Source organism: Gasterosteus aculeatus, chromosome 13 (genome assembly GCF_964276395.1).
Source record: "Gasterosteus aculeatus chromosome 13, fGasAcu3.hap1.1, whole genome shotgun sequence".
NCBI lineage: Eukaryota > Metazoa > Chordata > Actinopteri > Perciformes > Gasterosteidae > Gasterosteus > Gasterosteus aculeatus.
Genome location: NC_135701.1, coordinates 13423337 through 13445128, shown reverse-complemented (window position 1 = coordinate 13445128; position 21792 = coordinate 13423337). Strand labels below are relative to the sequence as shown.

The following is a 21792-nucleotide window of genomic DNA, read 5'->3' as shown; positions in this document are numbered from 1 at the left end:
GACGTCAATTTGTTCCTCATTGATAACATCGGTGCAGGAAGCTGAAGTCAAATATTAGTCACAAATTGTTGTTTGCCAAAAGGTTATTATTGGTAATACACAAGTAAGGAGCAGAGAAACATTGGTTGTCATCCTCCTTGCATATAAACAACAGCAAATTATTCTGTAAAAGAGAAACTCATTTCTTACAAAAGGCACACAAAGTGTTGGATTACAACAAATTATTGTTTTAATGGGCAGTTTTTCTGTTAGTCAAATTCAAGTTCTTTCTTTATCCCAATTGTGATTTAAATGATTCATACAAATACCAAATACGAGTAAGTAAGTAAAGTAAATCAGTAAGTAATTATTAGGTCTACATATAAGCCGCACAGAATAATATCATCTAATCGAACAGAAAATGGAAAAGGCATATTATTGTTTTAGCAAGTTAACTGTATACTATATTAGACTTTGGATCATTGGATCTACTATTAAAAACAAACACATACAGAGGTATGCAGCCGACTTTATTCTGATGACGCTGAGATACATGCTTTGTAAGTCTTTCTTCCATCCATTAGAGAATATTAACATTGAGCAGCAAATTGTGTTGCAATATATTCACTACAATAAAACCAATACTCACTGTTGTGAGTCTGTCAGTGTTCAGTAAGTCTGCCATTTCTGGTAAAGGCTGTGTATAAATATCCTATTCAGGAGATCATAAAATGAGAGAGAGGCACTCTGGGACACGAGGAACATTTTTGCTGCGGCTTTTAATCCTATGGGAGTTGGATTGGTGAAAGCTTGTGTGTCAAAAAGGGAAACTGTCAAACCGGGTCCTTGAGCTCCCTTTCTGTAAAACAAACACATCAAAGCATCCCCTCTTCGATTCTTGAACTTCATCATTCTCTGAGATAAATGTGCCCGTTCTCTCTCCGCCCGTCTCCCTCTCCACCCCGTTGTGACTCTCACACACTTTCTCCGGCAGCGTCTTTCTCCTCGTGCTGACGTCCAGGCTTTGGTGTTCTGGCGGCTCTGTCGTTGATGTTATTAGTGATGCAGCTGGCAAAAAACTAAGCCGCTTGCTGCTGCTTCTTTCTCTTCATCTCTAACATGTTGTTGGTGCTCTCAGCCGAACCCCATCAACCCGAAGTACCTGCATACAATCCATTGTGTCTTTGCAGTTTCCATTCCACATCCTCTCAGTTGTGCGATATGGGGCGGGGGAGTGGGGGGGTGCTGAGGTCTATAGTGGGAGCTCGCGGTCAGCCTGCGAAGAGCAAAGCAAACTGACAGATGGACTGTCCCTGCGCCGCACAGCAGAGATAAGAGGATTGGGCCCGCTTGTTGTTGCTGTTGGACTTGCCACAACTCTTAATGCAGTTTGCTACCTCTGAGCCAAGTGGCGCAGATGAGAAGCTGATGGAGAAATGTGAACATGCACGTTCATGTGAAACACAAAGAGCAAATCATGACTGTAAGTGATGAGAGAAAGAAAATGTAGAAGAACACTTAGGGTTCAGAGAGCTGACGCAGACGCTCATCCGGAGAGTGAATAGTGAGTAAACGTTTAGTTGCTATAAGATGACTAAAGCTCAAATATATCACCATTCCAATGTCCTTCGTGCTCAGGCGGCAGTCAGTAGGTATTTCTGTTCAGGCATCTTCCTCAGCGGCACTGCTGTGAAAACTGGCACTTTCTCTTGGTGGGAAGGCACTTTGCAGGCCTTGTAGAGGATGACGAAGAGGATGAGGATGAGGACACCCACCACAGAGTTACAAACAATGGCTATAATGGCCCACACAGACAGGCCCGTCCTCAGATCATGTTCCATGGCCACTTGAAGTGCAGCTTCCAGACTCATTACAGACAAATGACACTCCGGAGATGGGTCCGAGCCCTACAACTGGTGCCGGGTCCGCAACTCCTCAGGTTCTCCCTGGAAAGAAAAATAAATGCATCACGTGAGTTTTATTTCCCAGCACATGCACCTGTGCACCGCACACACACATACACAGACACACACGTTCTTGGCAACAGCTAACCTGCCCGTCACGTGGGCCGGCTGAGTCTGCTATGAGGTCGGTTCAGTTGAGATTACTTTCTCCCTGACAATGTAGTTATCAGGACACAGTGGCTTTGTCCCTGTAGACGCTATTCGCATGGAATAACCCGACTAAGCCAGAGCTCTGCTTTGGGGGTTTCACTCTCAACATGTTTTAGAAGCAATAATCGCATTATGAGGGTGTCTAATAAAGCAGCACAACGCATTGTATTATATTATCTCAGTCCTTGTAATATATAACAAAAGAGTAAGGCAGCTATACAGAAATAATTCATTTGTTGTGTATAACAACCTGTGGATGATAGAGGAGTATTACAGGATAAGAAAGTGCCTTTCGGCTTCGGCGCTGTGTTGAAACATCCGTTTTTTAATCCTGTTTCCTTTACACTGGCAAAGAGTGATGACGTTATTAAAATGATAAATAAGGTGCCAGGAAGTACTTTCCCTGCCTGAATTATTGGGAGTGAGTTTTAGAAGTAATGTGTTTTCAGGAGGAGCATGTGGTAATAATGTTTCCAGTTTCATGGCTGATATTAAATGGGTCAGTAAGGTGTGCTGGTGTGTGTTTCACAGGGAGGGAGGGAGGGAGAGTGAGAGAGAGACAGAGAAGGACCGGGGATCACTTCCATCTAATGCATTTCTAATGAGACCACATATTTCCTCTTCTCTCCAAATGAGTGCAATACTACAAAAGTCCAAGCTTGCTGTGGAGAACTCATTTCAAAGTTATCCTTCCTTTATGGGCATTTTAGAACCAAGCTGGATAGCTCCAACAAAGAATGTGGTAATAATGCATTTGATTTGCTCTACGATGCAAGAAGTAGGTTTCTGTTTGAACTATATGGGACCCTCTCAGGATGCTGGTGGAATCACTGAAGGGAATGAACCCTCACTATCTCTATATGGGATTACTGTAAATAAAACCGCCCTCACTGCTTTGCAGAATATTTCCTAAACATCCTGAGGGACCTATTCGCAGAGGTCAGGTTTAAAATTCCAATTAGAGCAAAAGCGAGGAATGTGTGAACTAGATGACTGAGAGATGTGACAGGGAAGAGTCTGCATGTGTGTGTGTGTGTGTGCGCTGGAGAAATCAGTGTGAGCAAAGAGGGCTGTTTGCCTGGTCATATTGATTTCAGACAATCAGTGGCGCATATAACGAGACAGCAGTCGCAAGAGTTATTCATTATAACCAATTTGATGGCATAACATGTACCCAAAGTACATGATTGTGGTTCATGTTTTAATGACTAAACGGAGCATTCGTTTGCATTTACAAGATAAATACATTTCCTCTGAATACACCACAGCTCGGATCAAGCCGGAACAAACTGGAGCAGAACTATAAAAGAGGATTGCGTCTCTTTGTGCAGTTGGATGCTGACAAATTTGAAGGCAGGCCAATCACATCACAGTGCATCAGTAAAAATGTGTCAGTAAGTTTAAAATAATTTCAAATGAGTGTTAGAGAATCAAATTGATTGAATATTTGTTTTGTTAGATTTGAAGGTTCAAAGATCAAAACAGCACATGACTGGCCCGCCTCACACAAACATGCAAAATCCACACATGAGGCCCAAATCAACACACAGATAACTGCCGTCCATCTGTTGTGTAATGAACGTAGCTGGTTGGGCTGTAGGTTGATACTGGTAGGATGCAACTGCAAAGTGTTTCTGTGAATGGTGCCATTGATAGACATATAAAGGCCTTTTGTGCGCAAATGAAAACCATGTAAATCAAATGCATGCAAATATAGCCTACACGCACACAGACTTTTGCTTGCCATGGATCACGAGGCAAAATAGGTCCTGCACACAGGTGGACAACCACATTTGTGCTTGCAGTGACCACATGGACAACCGGAAATACTTGTACATAATGCATCCCCATTGCAGTGGACTGACTGAGCGACCCCTGTCTCATGTGACTGAAGCTCCCCTCTCCCTCCCCAGCTGCGTGGCCTACAACTTCCAACTTCCAAGTCCAAGAAATCAACACTGTTTAGGGCTGACAGGCTCACTATTTCTGACATCAAAAAAGTAGTTGTTAATGTTGTTTCCTGATTTCTTATTCCTGATTGTTAATGTTGTTGTTAATTTGTAGATGAGGGCACAATCAGACACGTAATCATTGGTTGTGTGTGTATTTTACACACGCATGTGTGTTGCATATCAGTTTGAAATACTTTCAAGAACGTTGAGGTGGAACTTTAGGAAGGCCATTAATGCACTAATGTGTAGAAAACATCCAACAATATCATTTTTAAAACAAAACTATATAATAAAAAAAAACACACACTATAACACGTGTGGACTGAAGATAAGGCGTCATTAGTTCATCATTTTTGGTTTCTTTTCGTTTGTAGCCTGCGCACAGTGTCCCTTCAAGCACATTTCTGAGCCTACCTATTCCTTCCCTCTGGCGTCCGGTGTCCATGCGTCGGGGAACTACTTCTTCTCTCGTCCTCCGCTGCGCCCGCGCGTCCGCACGCTTCCATGCAAAAACGTTCAGAACGCACACGGATCTCCAACTCTTTAACTGTTTGTGTCGGTGTGTGGGGCCGGACCCTTTGCTGCCCGCGTGGCGAAATGCCTTCACGGCAGCGGACTGTGGATGTGGAAGAGCTGGCGCGGTCGGGACCGGTTCCCGGTGACTTGCTGACCGGCGCGGGGCGACAGAGCGGAGAAGCTGGCGTCACTGTGGCTGTTCATCATCCCTCCCACCCCCGCTTCCCTCCCTCCCTCTCTCCCGTCCTCGAGGCTTTCTACTGAGCTATTTTCCACAAAGGCGCTCATGGAACATCCCATCAAGTGCTTTTCCTCGCACCCCCCTCTTGAAGAAGGTCAGTGGTGCTGCGTAAAGGTCGATGCAACCAGGCAGTGCGAGAGCAGTTAAAGACGTAACTTTATAACATTTTGCAAAAAAACCCCAACAACAACAAAATGAAAGCATGGAAAAAGGAGATGCAATACCAATAACTGTATTGTGATTCTTTTTTGTGCAGAAGGACTTATTTTAAAACGGGACAGAATTAAGAACACGGGCAAGTTGTGAGAACTTAAGCAGCAGCTGTACGAGAAACCTGCTCTGCTCCCTATTGGTATTCAACACAACAGAAGGGGGCCTCGGGGGAGTTGTACCTCTCTTTCTTTGTCTGTCATTGTGTGTATGTGTGTGCGCGTGTGTGTATTCGTGCGTGTTTGTGATAAAGAGTGGGGGCAACCTGACCTACAAAGTTAAAAAAGAGACAAAGAATTCTTTTGAGCCCTAATTTCTCCATAACAACTTTCATCGGAAAAAACGTTTTGCTGAGGGACAAATCCAGATACCATCAAAGTAGTTCAGATTCAAGATTGTACAAGATGTACAATGTTTTAATTAAATATGAATGCATGGCTTATAAGTGATGATTGCAGCTTTATATATGTAACGATATCATCATTACTGTGCACTGAACTTGTCAAAGCAATATGTTTTTTTTTCTTTTCAGATCTAGACATATATAGTGTCTGTGAATAACGTCATTTCTAAATCTGACTGAATTAGTCAGCGAGTTGCACTTTTGCTGTAGCTTTCCCAGACGTTTAGATGGGATAGTTAACGCGCATCACAGTCTGGTTCCTCAGAGGCAGATCCTTTAGAAGAGTGATTGGTCAGATCGGAGCCATGCACTCACTTTCAGACACACTATGGAGCCTCCCGTACAGGTCTGTCTCCTTCCACACACACGCACGCACGCACGCACGCACGCACGCACGCACGCACGCACACACACACACACACACACACACACACACACACACACACACACACACACACACACACTCTTGTCGAGAGGTCACGGGGACCAAGGTCAGTTTCCAGCTGGGTTATTAGATTCATGTTTTATAGGCTCTATCTATTTCTTGACAGCGTACACCGTTTACTCTAGTAATCCAATATTATTAGAACGGTGTATCATGTTTGTTGGTGCTGTATTTGCTGGTAGAAACATTGGTCATTCTGCATGATGTAGTGATTTGGAAAGCTGTCAAAACCAATAGTCCTAATATGAGTGTACGAGGACACCTGCTGGATATCAGTTGACATGTTTTTTTTTAATTTCTAGCCAGCCAGTATCAGTAAATGTGGCTTAATAATGTTTAGGATTCATTTACTATTTATCTGGATGGGGATTTATAAGATGCGAGAAACAACAAACACACACACTCACAAACAATACAATTCACTGGGTGTCATTTATTACAACTTTATATTTTTTAGTTGTTCATCATAACCTGAAAACACAAATATGTATTCATTAGAGGAAAATGGAAACAAGCAAACAGCCTTATGTACAATGGAGGCGCTTCTCCATGAAATAATTCATATCCATTTGTGTACCTGGTCGATCCAGTCGTTGAAAGCGGAGACTCTGGTGAAGACGGTGGGTTTCTTCTCAAAGTTGCAGCCAAGTCCAGAGACAAAGCTGGCGATGCCGTGGACTTCCCAGGATCCCTCTGTGTTCTTACAGCTCAGAGGGCCACCGGAGTCGCCCTGGACACACAATTAGAGGATGAAGGATGATGTGTTAGGCATTTGGTGCAGCTGCAGGGAGTATTTCCTTGTGATTTCTTGGATTATTTGCTTGAACTTGAATTTGCTTCACACAGACACACCCACACAGCCACTTACATTGCATCCGGCCACGATTCCATCCCCACCGGCACACACCATGGTAGTCCTGACAGCAATACCCCACCAGTCAGGTTGGGAGCAGGTAGCGTGGTCAGCCACAGGCATCAAAGCCTGCTGCAGCTTATCAGCTATGGGTCCTCCGGCTAAAACACACAGTCGGAGTCTATTACTCTGCACCGTCACCTACATTCACCAGCCATCTCTCAAATCTGCTATACAGCGTTTCCTCCGGTAACCAAATTCACAGTCCGACCGAATTTTCAATTTAGGAGTAATCCAACCCCCGAAGAGTTTCCTCTAAAATCCCAGGCATATGTGATTTTCCCCCAAAGTTTTCCACGTGTAACCGAGATCACGCTTACTAAACCCACCAACAGTGACTTACTGTAGAGCCTGCCCCATCCGGTGATGTAGCAGGGGTAGAGGTTGGGCAGCACGGTGCCAGCAGCAGGGATACATGCCAGCTGCACCTGGTCGCTCAAAGTCACCGACTCTGACAGCTTGATCAGGGCAATATCGTTTCTGCAAGGCAGACATAAAGATGGAGAGAGTAATTGTTTCTGTACATTCAAATAAATCAACTCAAGGGCTAACCTCATTTTCTTAAAACGTCATGCTGTGGAACAAGTCCACAAGTCCAGCTGCATGCTTGAGTACACTCATACGGTTAAAGTGGTCCACTCTTGTATAAGTAGTCATACACTTTTTATTCTGGTCAGCGGAAAGATGATAAGGGAATAAATGGTGTTTGAGCCTCTGCCCACTTTGTCGGCACAACATTAAATGAATGAGAGTACGACGCGCTGCACGATGCAGCGAGCTACCCAGTCTGCGCTTTGCACGCCACGTGGCGCTGGTCTCACCCAAAGGCCACGAAGATCTGGTTCCATTTCTCGTGGACAACAATCTTCTCGGGCAGGATGGCTTTGGAGCCGGCCTCTTCCTCCACCAGGTTGTATTTTCCCACAAACACCCTGTAGGAGAGCTTGGCGCTGAGGGAGAGAACAAGGTTTGGATTTGAGGACTTCTGTGCCTCATTTCTTAAGGTTAAGGAGGGCTAGTACGAACACAATAAGTACAGTATTTAACAGAGTATTTAGTCGGTGAGTATGTGGCTTGTAGTGATCAGCATTGGCGTTTCTGTTTTTTCATGTTTCTGTGTTCCTCTGCTGTTCCTACTTGATGCAGTGAGCAGCAGTCATGACCCAGTTGGCAGCAATCAGAGATCCCCCACATGTGTGCCTCCACTCACCGTCTTTCTCATACTGCAGAGAGATCTGCACACAAAATAGGACAACACAAAGGCTGCGGTGAGAGGCAGGCTGCGGATGTAAAGGATTCAGTTTTCTGACTGAGATTTATTACAGAATTTATTGGGTCTGCCAAACCCTAAAAGGGTTGCCCATAAATCTCAAAGAATTGACAGATGTGTAGATATTAACATACCTGCCAGGGCCAGCTGTGGGGCTTGGCATCCACTCCGTTAACCACACGGGGGGTCAAGGGCTGGATGGGTGGGGTGCCACACCCAAGGGCTGAGATGAGAAACAGTGTTCATGACGTGCGAGAACAATGCAATTACTTTTTAATCTCAGATGAGGCACAAACAGCATCATTTTTCTTTTCAGTACAGAATTGCTTGCTTCCTGTGTGGTAATTGGCTCAAATCCTCACTCACTCACTCATGCTAACTTACAACCATACAGAAAGAATGACAGACAGAATTAGAGAAGGCCAGATGTTCTTACCGCTAGCAATGAGCACTGAGGCCAGCACAATGGGGATCATGTTGATTGATGCTTCCGCTGAGGCACAGCAGGAGAAATTTTCTCTTTTAAACTTTCCACCCCAGGTAACACCCAGGCCGAATGTGGCAACACACGCTGCTATTGGTTTGTCGTGGCATCGAGGGATGGAGGAGGACCAATGTCAGTGAGGATCAGAGCAGCTGGGTGGCTGATGAAATACACAGGTGCTTTTTCTGGAACATTTCCCATGACCTTCATGTTGAGCAGACCTAGAGCGAGTGTCTAAAGCATGTGTCTATTCACATGGCTTTGTCCGTATACATCCATATGGATGTGGATGTCAGTGAATGTTGGCAACACAACCTTTGCATCATATTCAGTTTTTGTACTCACCGTGTCTCTTTTCAATGACAAAAGCGTTTTCCTGAAACCTGGAATTAAACCCTTGCATAACAACATGGGAAGCCAACATCTGGATTACTGGTATTGACCTGTTTTCTGCGAAATGTAAAACAAAAATCAAGCTCACAGGCATTACTATAATAAATAACCAGGACAGCGAGGAGCAGATGGTGTCACCGCAAAAAATATCATAGAGTAAATTCTGCAGTGCCAGTGAGACAAATTGTATGACTCGGATGTTTGGGTGACATGGAAACGGCACATAAAGGTTAGGTGCAGTAAACAGGTGGAGTAAGAAGAAAAGATGATGAAGTACTCCGCTTTGACAGAATCAGGTTGTTTCGGCCAGACGTTGTTGAGGGAGTTCCAGGAGCTAGAGAACTGTTGTGGTGTAATACAAAGCATTTCAGTTTTTAAAAATGTTTTTATCGGACATCTTCTGACAGCAGACTGAACTCTTTGATTGTGAACTGGTTAGTTCCTCAATTCACCACTAGATGGAACAATTTGTCTGTTTAAACACAAAACTAAGTTGAATTAAAAAAAAAAGAGAAGAAGACAAAACTAAATGCTACATTTAGCTACTTTCATTAGAGCTGCAAGAAAAGTTTCTCAAAGTCAATGTTTGTTTAGAGGTAGTTTATAGATTGAAGGAAATACTTCAGAAACAAACCACACTTAAAAGTCAACTGCAGCAACTAAAACAAGCCCAGACAAGGATGGTTCGTGGGGGCATTTGTGTGTGTAATGTGTGTCTAAATGTCGTCGCGTGTGTGTGTGTGGAAGCATCTCTGTCCTACTTGTGAGTTTCCCCACAGCTGGGATATACAATTCATTTCAAGTTAATCATAATTACTCCTGAAATATGTAAAATCAACGTGTTCTGGCGGTGTCCAGAAGAGATGACTCCCTCTCACATTTTCTGATTAAACTCTGTGCATTCATTATTTTTTTATTGGGCAGATGACTCAAGATAATTAACGGAGGTGTGTTCTGTATCAATATAATTACATTACTGATTAAAATAGATTTTAGTTAAAAAAATCTCAATCTGGCCTGAAATATTCCTCACCCTTCATTTGGAGTTCAAAACCTCTAATCTCCTAAATCTGTTCCCTAGAACTGGACTATGTTTATGTTCAGTTAGATGCAGCTTCATGGCTCAGCAAAGCAGAACACGTCATGGACTGAGCGACCCGTACGGTTTCATAACATCCACTTCAGCCTGACAGAAAAGCAGCTGAATGTTGGATGAAGATAATCGCTGTATTTGGCCATCGCCATTTCCTTTACTCCAGTAAAGGAGAAGGAAATTGCAATAAATATTATTATGGCAAGAAGCTGCTGTTGACTTCAGTTGGCCTTGTGGCTTTTAACTTTTTCCCCTTATATTCCTCGTTGTTTTCAATAATACTACCACTGTAGCATGCCTGTGCACAGTGTGCATGGGTCTTTTGTGGCTAACAGTTCAGTCCATTCTGAGCCCACTCATGTCACTATTGTTAAGCGGTTTTCTTTTGAAAATCGACAGCTGCATTTTCCAGCGGCTGTCTTATTTGCCACAAGCATTTGTGTTTTGAGCTGTAGGGCTGAAGTAAATCCAAACATCGGCCGTCTGTTGCCGATTTGCTTTCACCGTCATCTTTCCTGACGTCAACAGATTATGTCCATGCCTTCACTTTCAATTATTAGCACGTGTGTTTATTTCATTTAGATTGGCGGTTATACTACAGTGCTTACTAACATATTTGGCTTAACATCTTGTGAACTACTCATTTAGTTGAAACATCATTACCCAACTGGTTTTTCTGCAGATCTTGTGCGTACTTGCCAGGTTTCCATTTCATACACGTTGCGTAGGAGAGTAGTGGGACTGGGTGCCGCCTGTCTCACCACATATAATGCAAAAGGAACTGCTTAGTGCTTGAATGTTGTGTGTATTTGACTTTAAATCCATGTCTATCATGCACAAATTATTAACATTCTGTGTTAAAGATTATCATAAACTCTACTATGTCTGTAGCCTGAAACCTCACATAAAGTATTTAACAAAATATTACAAATGTTTCTAATTTCATCTGATTTATAAACCGTCTTGTAAACAGTTATTATATCTTCATTAATTCATGCCTCACACTGATAGACACAGATGTGAAGAATTAGTCTGTTTCAGATCTGAGAGGCCTGCTGGCAAAGATGGGACAGCATGCGATGTTCTAGAACTTCAAACAGTGCCCGTCAGGATGAACCACGGCGACAGAATCCTGGACTGCCAATTATCAAAAAACCCTCAAAACCTATTGTATATTTTGTGTGGTCTTTTGTAAAGTTTCTTTTAATCAGTCAAAGGAACACATTTAGACTACACTGCTGAAGATACTTCTGTAACAGGTTTTACATGAAAAATCTGTGGTAATAAATGTACGATGCGATTAGATACAAGCAGCAAACAGGCAGGTTATATCAATGTATATAACTATTGACAACATTTCTACTATTACTACTACTAATAATAATGACTTGATGTTGACCTTTGTATTTGGTTCAGTGATTTGAAAAAAGTATTTTGCACTTCTGCAATGTGAAGTAGGAAGGAAACACATATACACACACACACACATATATATATATATATATATATATATATATATATATATATATATATATATATATATATATATATATATATATATTTTAGATATATAAAACAAATGTATTGTGTCACATTACACAACCAGAGATCTACATCACGAAGCCTTGGAGACCGTGGTTCTTGTCACTTTTATTACTGGTTTAATGGTAGTTAACACTGCACCCTACTGTTGCTTTGTGCCTGAGATTGCTTTCTCATCCTGGCAAGGAACCAATGTTTCAAAGGTTATCCTGCTGGCCTTGTATAAATATCCTGTTTGTCTGATCACATGTGCAGAACGACCGGCCATGTCCCAGACTGCAGAGCACCAGACGAACAGCAGTGAGTAGACGTCACTTTCACTCGTGTCAGTTGTGACTAATTTAATTTATTCACTAAATTCATTTTTCTAAATTTGAAGGTGAGGTAAAAGAAGACATTTGGTTTGCTGTATTTGGAATATTTAGAAAATAACCACAAACTGCTACTTGTTCTCAACAGAGTCACACCTTTTGCTTGTCAAATAATTTAACAGTACTATTATAATTTAGAATGAAGTCATAATATAGTATCTAGTTGACTTTGTTCTACTTCTTCATGAAACCACACTCTGATCCGCCTCTACAAGAGGCTGTTTTTTATTATCATTGATTAATGCGGAAGAGCATGACTGAATCAACATGTAATAAAGCGCAGCCATTAACTTCATCCCTTTTTAAGGGTGGACAATAACAATAGTATTTAATATAACATCCTTTCTTTAGAAAATTAAAGTTAACCAAGACATGCTGTATGAGGTTCGGTCTTAATGTTTTTTCCTTGCATTTCAAAATCACAACTGCAGTCTTAGTGTGTTCCGTTGTCTCTGCTCCAAGGTCTCCTGTTGACTCACGGCTGGTGAGAGAATGTCTAATTAAAAGCTTTTATTCATTGTCAGCTGTTAACTACTAAAAGGCAAAATGCTGTCAGGTCCATAATAAAAACGAAAAGAACAGAATTTAAAAAAAGATGTGCTTTTTTTGAACACTGAAACATTGTTGGTGCTGTAATGGCTTTTATACAACTGCTGTTGCAATTGTGATCTGTGATTACACAAAAACACCTGAATCTATTATCCACAACAGTTCCGGTCTCAAAATTGTCGCTGTTTAGTTTTCAAGACTCGATTTTAAATGCAGCGATGGGAAAGTTACATACCACCCCTCCCCCGGCCCCCACCGGGGAAATAACAGCCCACAGTCAGGCTTAATTTGCAATGCTGCAATATCACAATCAAAACTCGCTAACTCCACATTGTGAGGGATTGTTCAAGCCTACAGCGGGAATCTCTCCATTCCCTTTTTATTGTCTGCGGTAGTAGGGTCGCGGGAATGAAACAAATTCTGGTTCTGCTAATTGGTCGCCATAACAATTCACGCAGTCAAAAAACCCTGATGTTGTAACCTCGGCACAGCATGTTGCTTCGCGTTGAACCGCAATGCTTTGCTTTTTATAATCACAGAACTCTCATATGAACAAAGCTAATTCCGAACTTTACAATCTTCGCTACGATATGAGGTGATAAACAATAATTGAATATTGGATAATAGATAAGACAGTGGATAGTGTTGGTGTCATTGAAAGTGCACGATCCCAGGGAGTCATCAGGTCTCCACATAAGAGATCATGTTTCCCCACTAAAACACAGTTAGTTGTTTAATTATCTTCTTGAGTGTTTATTGCTAAAAATACAGCAGCAAAGGTGCAAAGTTGTGAAGGTATTCACTACTGAATTTTAGAACACATTTGTGGCCAAAATAAATATATTATAACTGAAGTAAAAAGTTAAAGATGCTGGAGGTTCTCTTATTATAAAATGATTTGATGTAAGTACATCTCGCAAGGCAGCTTGCAAAGGTGAATATTAAGTGTTTTTCTGTAGCATAGACGCACACTTACATCATTTTCACACTTCAAAGTACAAAGTGATTCACACCACCACACCCACTAATGCGAAAGGTGATAAACCAGCATGTTTGTGTGTGTGTGAGAAAGAGAGAGAGACAGTGAGCGAGAGAGAGAGAGACAGTTCCGCTGTTGTTTAAGTACCGCATGCTATTTCCCCTCAACTCTATCTGAATGCCCTTTCACAGCATATGGAGATAAGACATACAGTAGCTCTCCTCTCCTCTCGTCAGTGTCCAGCAGGCAGCGATGTCCGCAGGCCAAGGAGCTGGAGAACATAGAGGCTTTGGTGCGTTCTGTGGAGGAAACCCCCGATCCCGTCCCCACCACCATCCAAGGAACCATGCCAGCCTGGATCATTGGGAGCTTCCTGAGAAATGGTCCTGGGAAGTTTGAGTTTGGAAAAGACAGGTATTTCAGAAATACTGTGTCATTTAACAACTTATAAAAATGATTTAAACCAAAGGGGTCTTTATTGGCAACACGGTGTACTAACAAAAGGCAATAAAAGAGCAAGATTGAAATCTGCTATCAATCCCAAGTTTATTGCCAGGTCTTCTAACACATTAAGTTAAAATGTCTGTTGTCAAAAATAGTGATTTGGGAAAGACCAGTGTATATTACACAAATACACCCGTTACAAATCACTTGTCTTTGTTTTCTTAGTTACACCCACTGGTTTGACGGAATGGCCCTGATGCACCGGTTCCACATCTGTGAGGGCAATGTCACCTACAGTAGCCGATTCCTCAGAAGTGACTCATATGTCTCCAACTCGGAGAAGAACCGCATCGTGGTGTCAGAGTTTGGCACAATTGCCATGCCGGATCCCTGCAAGAACATCTTTCAGCGTTTCTTTTCGCGCTTTCAGGTTCCTAGTAAGTTTGTCCTCTCTATAAAGAGAGATAGGATAGGCCAATAATAAAATAATTAAACAGTAGCAGAAAGATTTAACGAAATAAAGTGCCTGTTCCCATGTATAATCCACTTGGATGCATTGTTATGCAGCACCAGCCGTACAAAATGCACGTATTAAAGTATTCAATCCATTTTTTGGATGATGAATTTTGGCACAACAGTTTTGCTAGGTCACTTCAGCCAAAATATTAAAGTCAACCAAATACAGTATTTTTTAAACTTCATGTAGTTTATTTCTTATTGTTTGTGCAGTCTGAGAGCTAGCGTGACAACATATTGTGTTTTTATTGAGGTGAAGGGAATGCAAGTCAAATATTTTGTGTGTGCGTGAATGAAAAAGTGTTGGTGTGTATTTGCTTGTGATCATTCTGAAACATGATGTAACGCTTCTGAAAAAGTAAGGCAGTAGAAACTGATGGACGAAGTATTTTCCGGTCATATCTCTCAAAAAGATGTATTTTACTGAAATGTTTAATATGTGTTCCTGACATCTGTACGTGTGAACAGAGGCCACAGATAACGCCAGCGTGAACTTTGTCAAGTACAAGGGAGACTATTATGTCAGCACAGAAACCAACTACATGAGGCGAGTCGATCCGCAGAGCCTGGAGACAAAGGAGAAGGTGAGTAATGTACTAATATCAGTGCATCTAATACAATTGTCACTTTTGCATGCGGATGTTGAGAAAGAGTCAGAGGGAAAAGACTCCTGCTCTTCTTATTAGGTGGACTGGAGTAAATACATTGCTGTCAACTCAGCCACAGCTCACCCACACTATGACCGGGAGGGAGCCACGTACAACATGGGCAACTCCTACGGAAAAAGCGGTAACATTGTTTGTTTTTGCATCGCTCTTTTCTTCCCACCTGTCTGCCCACTACAACATATATTTATGAATTTATCCTTTTGGTATCCAGCGTTTAAAAATTCTATAGGTCATTTTCATTTTTTTCTTTTGCGGCCTCATCCAGGTTTCTTCTACAATATAATTCGCGTGCCTCCTCCTGAGGAGAAGGCAGCAGTTGAGGACTCTGCAGACCTCACTGGAGCCAGTGTGATCTGCTCAATCCCTGCTTCTGAACCCAGAAAACCGTCCTACTATCACAGCTTTGGTGAGGTTCCCTCCACAGTTTAAAAAACAATTTCTGAAATCTGTTTGCATACTCGATTTACTCGATGAGTTGTGATAGTTTTCTTGGCTGCACTGACATCACATTATATCCTTGCTTACTAATTACTCATTTGAATTCTAGTCTCGCCCTGCTTCTTTTTTTTTCACAATCACGGCTCCTTTTGTCTTTCAATTCAGCTTTCAGTATCTATCTCTGTGTGTGTGTGTGTGTGTGTGTGTGTACACACACTCTCTCTTACACTGTGTCCCAGAAAAAAACCCTCCATCTCAGTTCATTAATGTAGTTCTCTCAGAGCATAGAAGACTGTTACCAACATACCAACATAAGATTTATGTAATAGTGTTTTTTGTCAATCAGCTTTTGCTGATTCGTGTCCAAGTTAAACTGTTGGACAGATATTCTCTGCTCTTAAGGAAACCCAACAGGAACATCCCTTATTTTATACTTTAATTCTGCCTTCGTTTATCAAGAGCAATAAGAATAAAAGTCAGGCTACAATGGCCACACACTGTGGTGCATCCCCATGAATATGATTGGATGCTACTGATAGTCAAGTAATTAATGAAGAACTCACTGATAGTGACGCATCAAGCCGATGCCAATCAGCTAATGCAAGCACAATTATGTCGCTCTGCCCGATCTACAACAATGTTGTTCTAATTGATTATTGCAGTGCAACAGTTCCCTCATAGTATCTTGGTCCATATTTTCGGCAGACCACCCTTGCTCTGCCAGACTGTCTGGCACCAAAAATCTGTGTGAGCACCAAGAAAGTGTGGGAAGAGTTTATATGTTTATACAAGGCACCACATAATTACTGCTGTCAGCATAGTTGTAGTAGATGCAGGATTATGCTTTTATGTTTAGCACTAATTGGATGTCTGCTAGCACAATATCTTTGTCTCAAAGGTTCGAACTGAGGCAAAAAAAGTTTTATCTCGCACACTGACCGGCCAAAAGCCAAATAGTGATTTTCCTCCTGCGAAAAAAGGTTCCATAGACCCGCACGTTTTTGTAAAATCTGTCACTGCGTTAATTTAACAACATGAGGCCAAACGTGGTCGATTATGTGTGTCTGGAAACAAAACCCCAGCACCAAATGGTGAACTCAAATGTCATGAAAATAGTCCGCAGAATCAACCTTTCACTGATGTTGTTGAAGTTAAACATCACGATGTGTATGTGTTTTCCTTTCATTCACGCATTCCCTCCCGGGCTTGCCCACTTTCTCCAGTCATGTCAGAAAACTACATTGTGTTCATTGAGCAGCCGATCAAGCTGGACCTGCTGAAGTTCATGCTGTACACAATCCTGGGAAAGAGCTTCCACAAAGTCATGACCTGGGAGCCTCAGTATGACACCATCTTCCACTTGGTCAACAGGCACACTGGCCAGGTGGGTTAGCGTATTGCACAACAGCAGACACTGAAAATGCTAAGTAGGAAATGCACCGTTTGCTGAATTGTCTGGAAAAAAAAAGGAAGCTGCCAGCAAATCTCTTCACGCTCGGTGGAGCTTTTCCTATTTATTTTGATAAAATCACACAGTGATGGCAGAGCCTTATTCTCCGCCACTGTTTCTCTCAATTTCCTCAAGTCATTACACGGCATACCCATTACGCGTTCCATATTAAACCTTCAAAATGTGAAGGTAGACCACAGTAACAAATATTAAAACCAACACAGAAGCTGTTCTGTTTTTTCAAAATTCTTTACAATCCTTTACCGCGCTTTCAATACGTTCCTGATTGCTTACTTTGACTGGGCCAACAGGTGAGCGAAGTGCAGTACCGCGCAGCACCCATGTTCACGCTGCATCAGATCAATGCTTTTGAGGACAACGGCCTCTTGGTGATGGACATGTGCTGTGGGGACGATGGGGATGTCATTGGAGACTTTACCCTGGAGAACCTCCGTAGAGGCTCAGGAGAGGAAATGGACAAGGTTAATTCATACGGTTTCACTCTGAATCACAATCAAACATGCACATAATTGGAAAGGCCTGACAATCTTCATCGGTTAGCCGCTCAGATTGCGGTTCTGGCTTTTTCAAAATGATTTTAACTGTACTTTTTAGTTCATGTGTTAGTTGTTTTCTTGACATTGCAGTTAAGTCATCCATCCACTGAGTGTTCAATATGGTCCATCTTTTTTTCATCAATCTCTCGCCGTCTCTCTCTGCTCTTATTTTTACTTTTACTTTGTCAAGTCATTCATATATCAACATTCTTAGTGCAATGAACTTTTGAAATCTCTACAATTCCAAATGATTGAAGTTCTTTCCTCGAATCAAAATATTCAAGAACTCAAACTGATATGACCAACAATTTACTAGAGAAAGAAGGATGTAATCCTGACTCACGCACTCAGCTTTTCATGTCCGTCTGATTTTATTCTGCAGTTTTACAACTCGATGTGCAGGAACCTCCCAAGGAGATATGTTCTACCCCTGACTGTGGACGGACAAACTCCTTTGGACCAAAACCTCGTCACTTTGAGCAACTATAAAGCCACAGCAAAAAAGACCAAACCACAAGAGGTATGATTTAACAAAGAACAGTTAACGATGTTGTACGTTGGGCATTACATTCACTCTGGTTTTCCTGGAATTAAGTAAAAATTGAGACCTAGAATCGTCAACAGAGTGAATTCACTCCCACACACTGTGTAATTGCAGGACATGATGAGACACTGGAGATACTTCCTGCAAGATAGTAATTTCCTGATATACTACATGAAAGTTCAAAAGTCCATCATGCAGCGTGATGATTGCCATTTAGCTTGTCTAAGGCTCACACACACACACACACGTGCACACACACACACACACACACACACACACAAACACGCACACAGAGTGCAATATTTTCTTATGGCAGAATAAAGCTGGGATGTTGAAAGCAAATGTGATGTTTTAGTTGTCATAACTACACTGTCCTCAGTTCTTGGTGGTGCTATGAACCAGTAATGGTTAAAAAACAGCTATGAAAGTGCTGCAGGCGGCCATTTTGTGGGTTTGTAATTGCATTAGGAGGTCAATTGACATCCAAAATACAATGTAAAGAAACTAATTTATTCATAGCTCAGGTTGGAGGATGCAGGAATCCATTTACAGGTTTAAGAGATGGATGCAGGAGTGATTTCAGCTCTTGATGATGTACCGTGAAGCAGGTCGGGTTGGCGTGCAGCGTCAGGCCATTTTTCTTTGCCAGAAATATGTTATAATATATATAAGTTTCAATGAGAGCAGAATCTTCACTTTGCCTGTGACCCACCAGGTTTACATGACCCACGAGGAGCTCTACGACGATGAGCTGCTGCAATACGGCGGCCTTGAGTTCCCTCAGATCAACTACGACCAGCACAACGGCAGAGCCTACCGCTACTTCTACTCCTGCGGCTTTGGACATGTCTTCGGTGACTCCCTGCTCAAAATGGACGTCCACACCAAGGAGCTCAAGGTCTCCGTTAATCAGACATCACTCAGAGACATCATCGTTAAATGTTAGCATCAAAGTTATTTCAACTGCGGCTTCTCTATCCCCGAGGGCAGGAGGTGTGGAGAAGGTTTTAGGACATGAAGCGGCCTGGAGTGAAGGGGATGTAAATGTAATCTTCCATGTCTAGGTGTGGCGTTATCCCGGCTTGTATCCGTCCGAGCCTGTCTTTGTTGCGTCGCCCGGAGCTACTGAGGAAGATGATGGAGTGATCTTGTCAGTCATCATCACGCCCAGAGAAGTAATTCAACTTAAAAATCAACAAAAACACGGTTTAAAAACAGCTACAGGCTTTATTACCTTTAATATTTTCCTGCGCTGTAATACATAAGCAGAGCTTTTAAAGTGATCATACATACATTCTTTAGTGAGGAGTATCAATGTCATCTTAATTGTTTTTGTTTACTACTCACCGTTTGTTTCCAGGAAAAAAGTACTTTCCTACTTGTCCTGGATGCGAAGACCTTCACTGAGTTGGGACGAGCAGAGGTCCCTGTCAACGTCCCATACGGGACCCACGGCGTGTTCAACAGGATGGGCTAGATCGGCCGCTGTTAGCAACTCTTGCGAATTCCTGAAACTTAACCAGTGACCCATACAATTCATTTTGGATCATTCATGGAGCGCCCAGAATCAAAAATCTGCCTCTGAGGACTTTATCCACAGAAGGTGATCGTCTCTGTTGGTGTCATGGTATGTAACATTCCTGAACTGTAAAAGAAATGAGTGCCGAAATAAGAAATCACTTGAAAAACATTTTGAATAAACAAAACAAAGCATTTCAGTAAATTCACACATTGAAATAAAATCAATTTCCTCTTTTTTCTGTCTAATACCCAAGTGTTTTTGCATCATCACGCCACTGGAAACGCTATACTCCCCATGAGAACAGAACAGCACTTAGGATACATAAAAATGCATCAGAGGAAATTCAATTTCTGTCAAAGTAATGTGATAGAAATGGACATCTCTGAGATGCCTGGAAAACAAATGGATCTAGCTGGTCGATAGCTTCCAGAGAGTCTAGCAGAGGTCACATCAGAAATGTAGTGCCGTTCAAACGCTCCACAAAACCCAAAACAAAGTTGACACACACACAAACAATGACATGAAGGACCCTGCCAGCGAATGGGAACGGTTTCTTGTTTTGTTCTGTTAAAACGTGCCAGTGTGTGAGCAAAACAGGACAGAGTGAAGCATGCAGACTCTATGTGAATGTGAAGCAGAGCCGCAGTGGTCACTCCACCGTCTCCACGCTTGACCCTGCTGATGTTTATTTCATCGCTTATTCTCCCTCTTGTATGGATTTGAACAGATTATTTAAACTTTGGGCTGTAAACCTGATACAGGCACTAATGGCCGGGTGAAAGCTGAGACGTTTCCAAAATATTACAACCTTCATGAATATTTTTTTCTCTGCCTTTTTATATATTCCAGAGCAGACTTTCAGTCAAGCGTGTCAGTGGGTAGGTTTAGAAAATATTTTGTAATAGCAAGTCCTAACCTTCAATAATGCATGACTGTACAGTGCACCGAGGCAGAGGTTTCATCTTTAGCTTATCTTACACTGAACTAAATAAAACAGGTAGTACACTACTTGTTTTTGGATTTAATGTAATTCATTTAATTCTGGGAATTAACACCTATTATGTTTTGTCATGGTCCTTGCTCAACTCGGGTTGTGTCTCCTAATAAGCATGCTGTACAGGTCTCCCAAGATACACATTAATTAGTCCATAATTCCTAATCTAGTCAGTCATGTTGAACCGCCGCGTGGTTGCGTGCGTGCGTGTGTGTGCATGCATCAGTTCATTATTAGTCTATGCGACGAGTAGAGAGAGATGCAGCGACCTTTGCCCCCCAGACAAATCTCAAGCTAAATTTAGTTTCCACAAATCTTTGAGTAGAAGCCAACCCTGTTTTAATGGTGCCAAACACCCCTTTGATTCAAAGTGTAATTGGGTGGGACAATAAGCATGAGGATCAATGGGGCATTAATTGTGTTCTGCTAGATATTTAACATTGTAGTTGAATAAAAGGCAAGCGCACCAATCAGCCATTCTGAAAACACTTGTGAAGCCACTTATAGACGCTGTAATAAAACTTACATGTAACATTTGTATGCAGGTTTGTCCTTTCTGTGTTTAAGGTGACTGACTGAGGCGGTCTATCTCTTATTTAACCTTTTACAGTTTGTATAAGCCAACTCACCACAACATTGACTGCTTTCTGTATCGTTATTTCATACCCCATGAATTTAAAATAGCATCATCTATGTTGACGGCATTAGACAAACATCTCAGAGCCCGGCACGTTCTATTCTGAAAACAATGTCCTCAATAGCCAGATTTGTCATCCCCTATCTTCACGAGCCTGAGCCATCAAGTGGGCGTGCAGCTATCTGACATACAGATTATGTGCATCTGTGTGTGTGTGTGTGTGTGTGTGTCTGCAAACACACACAAGGATCTGCTTATTTATGAAAGGTATGCACGTGTGTGTTCTTCTCTCTGAGCTTTCACTAATTGAACATGTCATCATGAGGAGATCAGGCCATGTCACTGCGTAGATTGGGTTGTTGCTGTGAATCATTGTTTTTATATATGTTTAGCATGGTTTGTTTAATTAATTAATTTATTTTTCTAACTTACTATTTTACCAACCGTATGTTTTAAACCTCATTTAAGTATATTCCAATCACTCATCTCCTGCACCTGAAGAGGCTCACTTAATTTACAGGGACCAATCGGGAGCCTCGGCAGTAAGGAACTGGTCAACCGCGTCGCA

General features: G+C 42.0%; 2 protein-coding genes and 1 long non-coding RNA gene across 3 annotated transcripts; 1 reads left to right on the top strand and 2 right to left on the bottom strand.

Moving 5' to 3' along the window:
• Positions 1–492: 492 nt before the first annotated feature.
• Positions 493–4599, bottom strand: LOC120830627 (uncharacterized). The gene is made up of 2 exons (XR_005713925.2): positions 4460–4599; positions 493–1925 (listed from the first exon to the last, which is right to left on the bottom strand). It is a non-coding gene; the product is annotated as an uncharacterized LOC120830627 (long non-coding RNA).
• Positions 4468–19828, top strand: bco2l (beta-carotene 15, 15-dioxygenase 2, like). The gene is made up of 13 exons (XM_040195416.2): positions 4468–4896; positions 11811–11855; positions 13691–13868; positions 14124–14335; positions 14883–14998; positions 15101–15203; positions 15348–15488; positions 16744–16904; positions 17282–17452; positions 17910–18047; positions 18787–18969; positions 19136–19246; positions 19432–19828. The coding sequence occupies exons 1-13, from the start codon at positions 4848–4850 to the stop codon at positions 19546–19548; spliced, it is 1725 nt and encodes a 574-aa protein (XP_040051350.2). The 5' UTR covers positions 4468–4847; the 3' UTR covers positions 19549–19828.
• ela3l (elastase 3 like) lies at positions 6274–8625 on the bottom strand. Its single transcript, XM_040195413.2, has 8 exons — positions 8480–8625; positions 8178–8266; positions 7911–8008; positions 7595–7723; positions 7117–7253; positions 6729–6874; positions 6438–6590; positions 6274–6331 (listed from the first exon to the last, which is right to left on the bottom strand). Exons 1-8 carry the CDS (start codon positions 8517–8519, stop codon positions 6314–6316), a joined length of 810 nt encoding a protein of 269 aa, XP_040051347.2. The 5' UTR covers positions 8520–8625; the 3' UTR covers positions 6274–6313.
• Positions 19829–21792: the final 1964 nt, after the last annotated feature.

What these genes read in the sequence shown, in the direction of transcription:
- bco2l (XM_040195416.2), top strand. Translation starts at nt 4,848, where the DNA reads ATGGAACATCCCATCAAGTGCTTTTCCTCGCACCCCCCTCTTGAAGAA. An exon ending in TTTGAGTTTGGAAAAGACAG is followed by an intron (nt 13,869 to 14,123) that starts GTATTTCAGAAA and finishes TTGTTTTCTTAG; the next exon opens with TTACACCCACTGGTTTGACG. An exon ending in TTCGCGCTTTCAGGTTCCTA is followed by an intron (nt 14,336 to 14,882) that starts GTAAGTTTGTCC and finishes ACGTGTGAACAG; the next exon opens with AGGCCACAGATAACGCCAGC.
- ela3l (XM_040195413.2), bottom strand. Translation starts at nt 8,519, where the DNA reads ATGATCCCCATTGTGCTGGCCTCAGTGCTCATTGCTAGCG. An exon ending in ACTGCTGCTCACTGCATCAA is followed by an intron (nt 7,724 to 7,910) that starts GTAGGAACAGCA and finishes TCTCTCCCTCAG; the next exon opens with CGCCAAGCTCTCCTACAGGG. An exon ending in CAGATCTTCGTGGCCTTTGG is followed by an intron (nt 7,254 to 7,594) that starts GTGAGACCAGCG and finishes TCTGCCTTGCAG; the next exon opens with AAACGATATTGCCCTGATCA.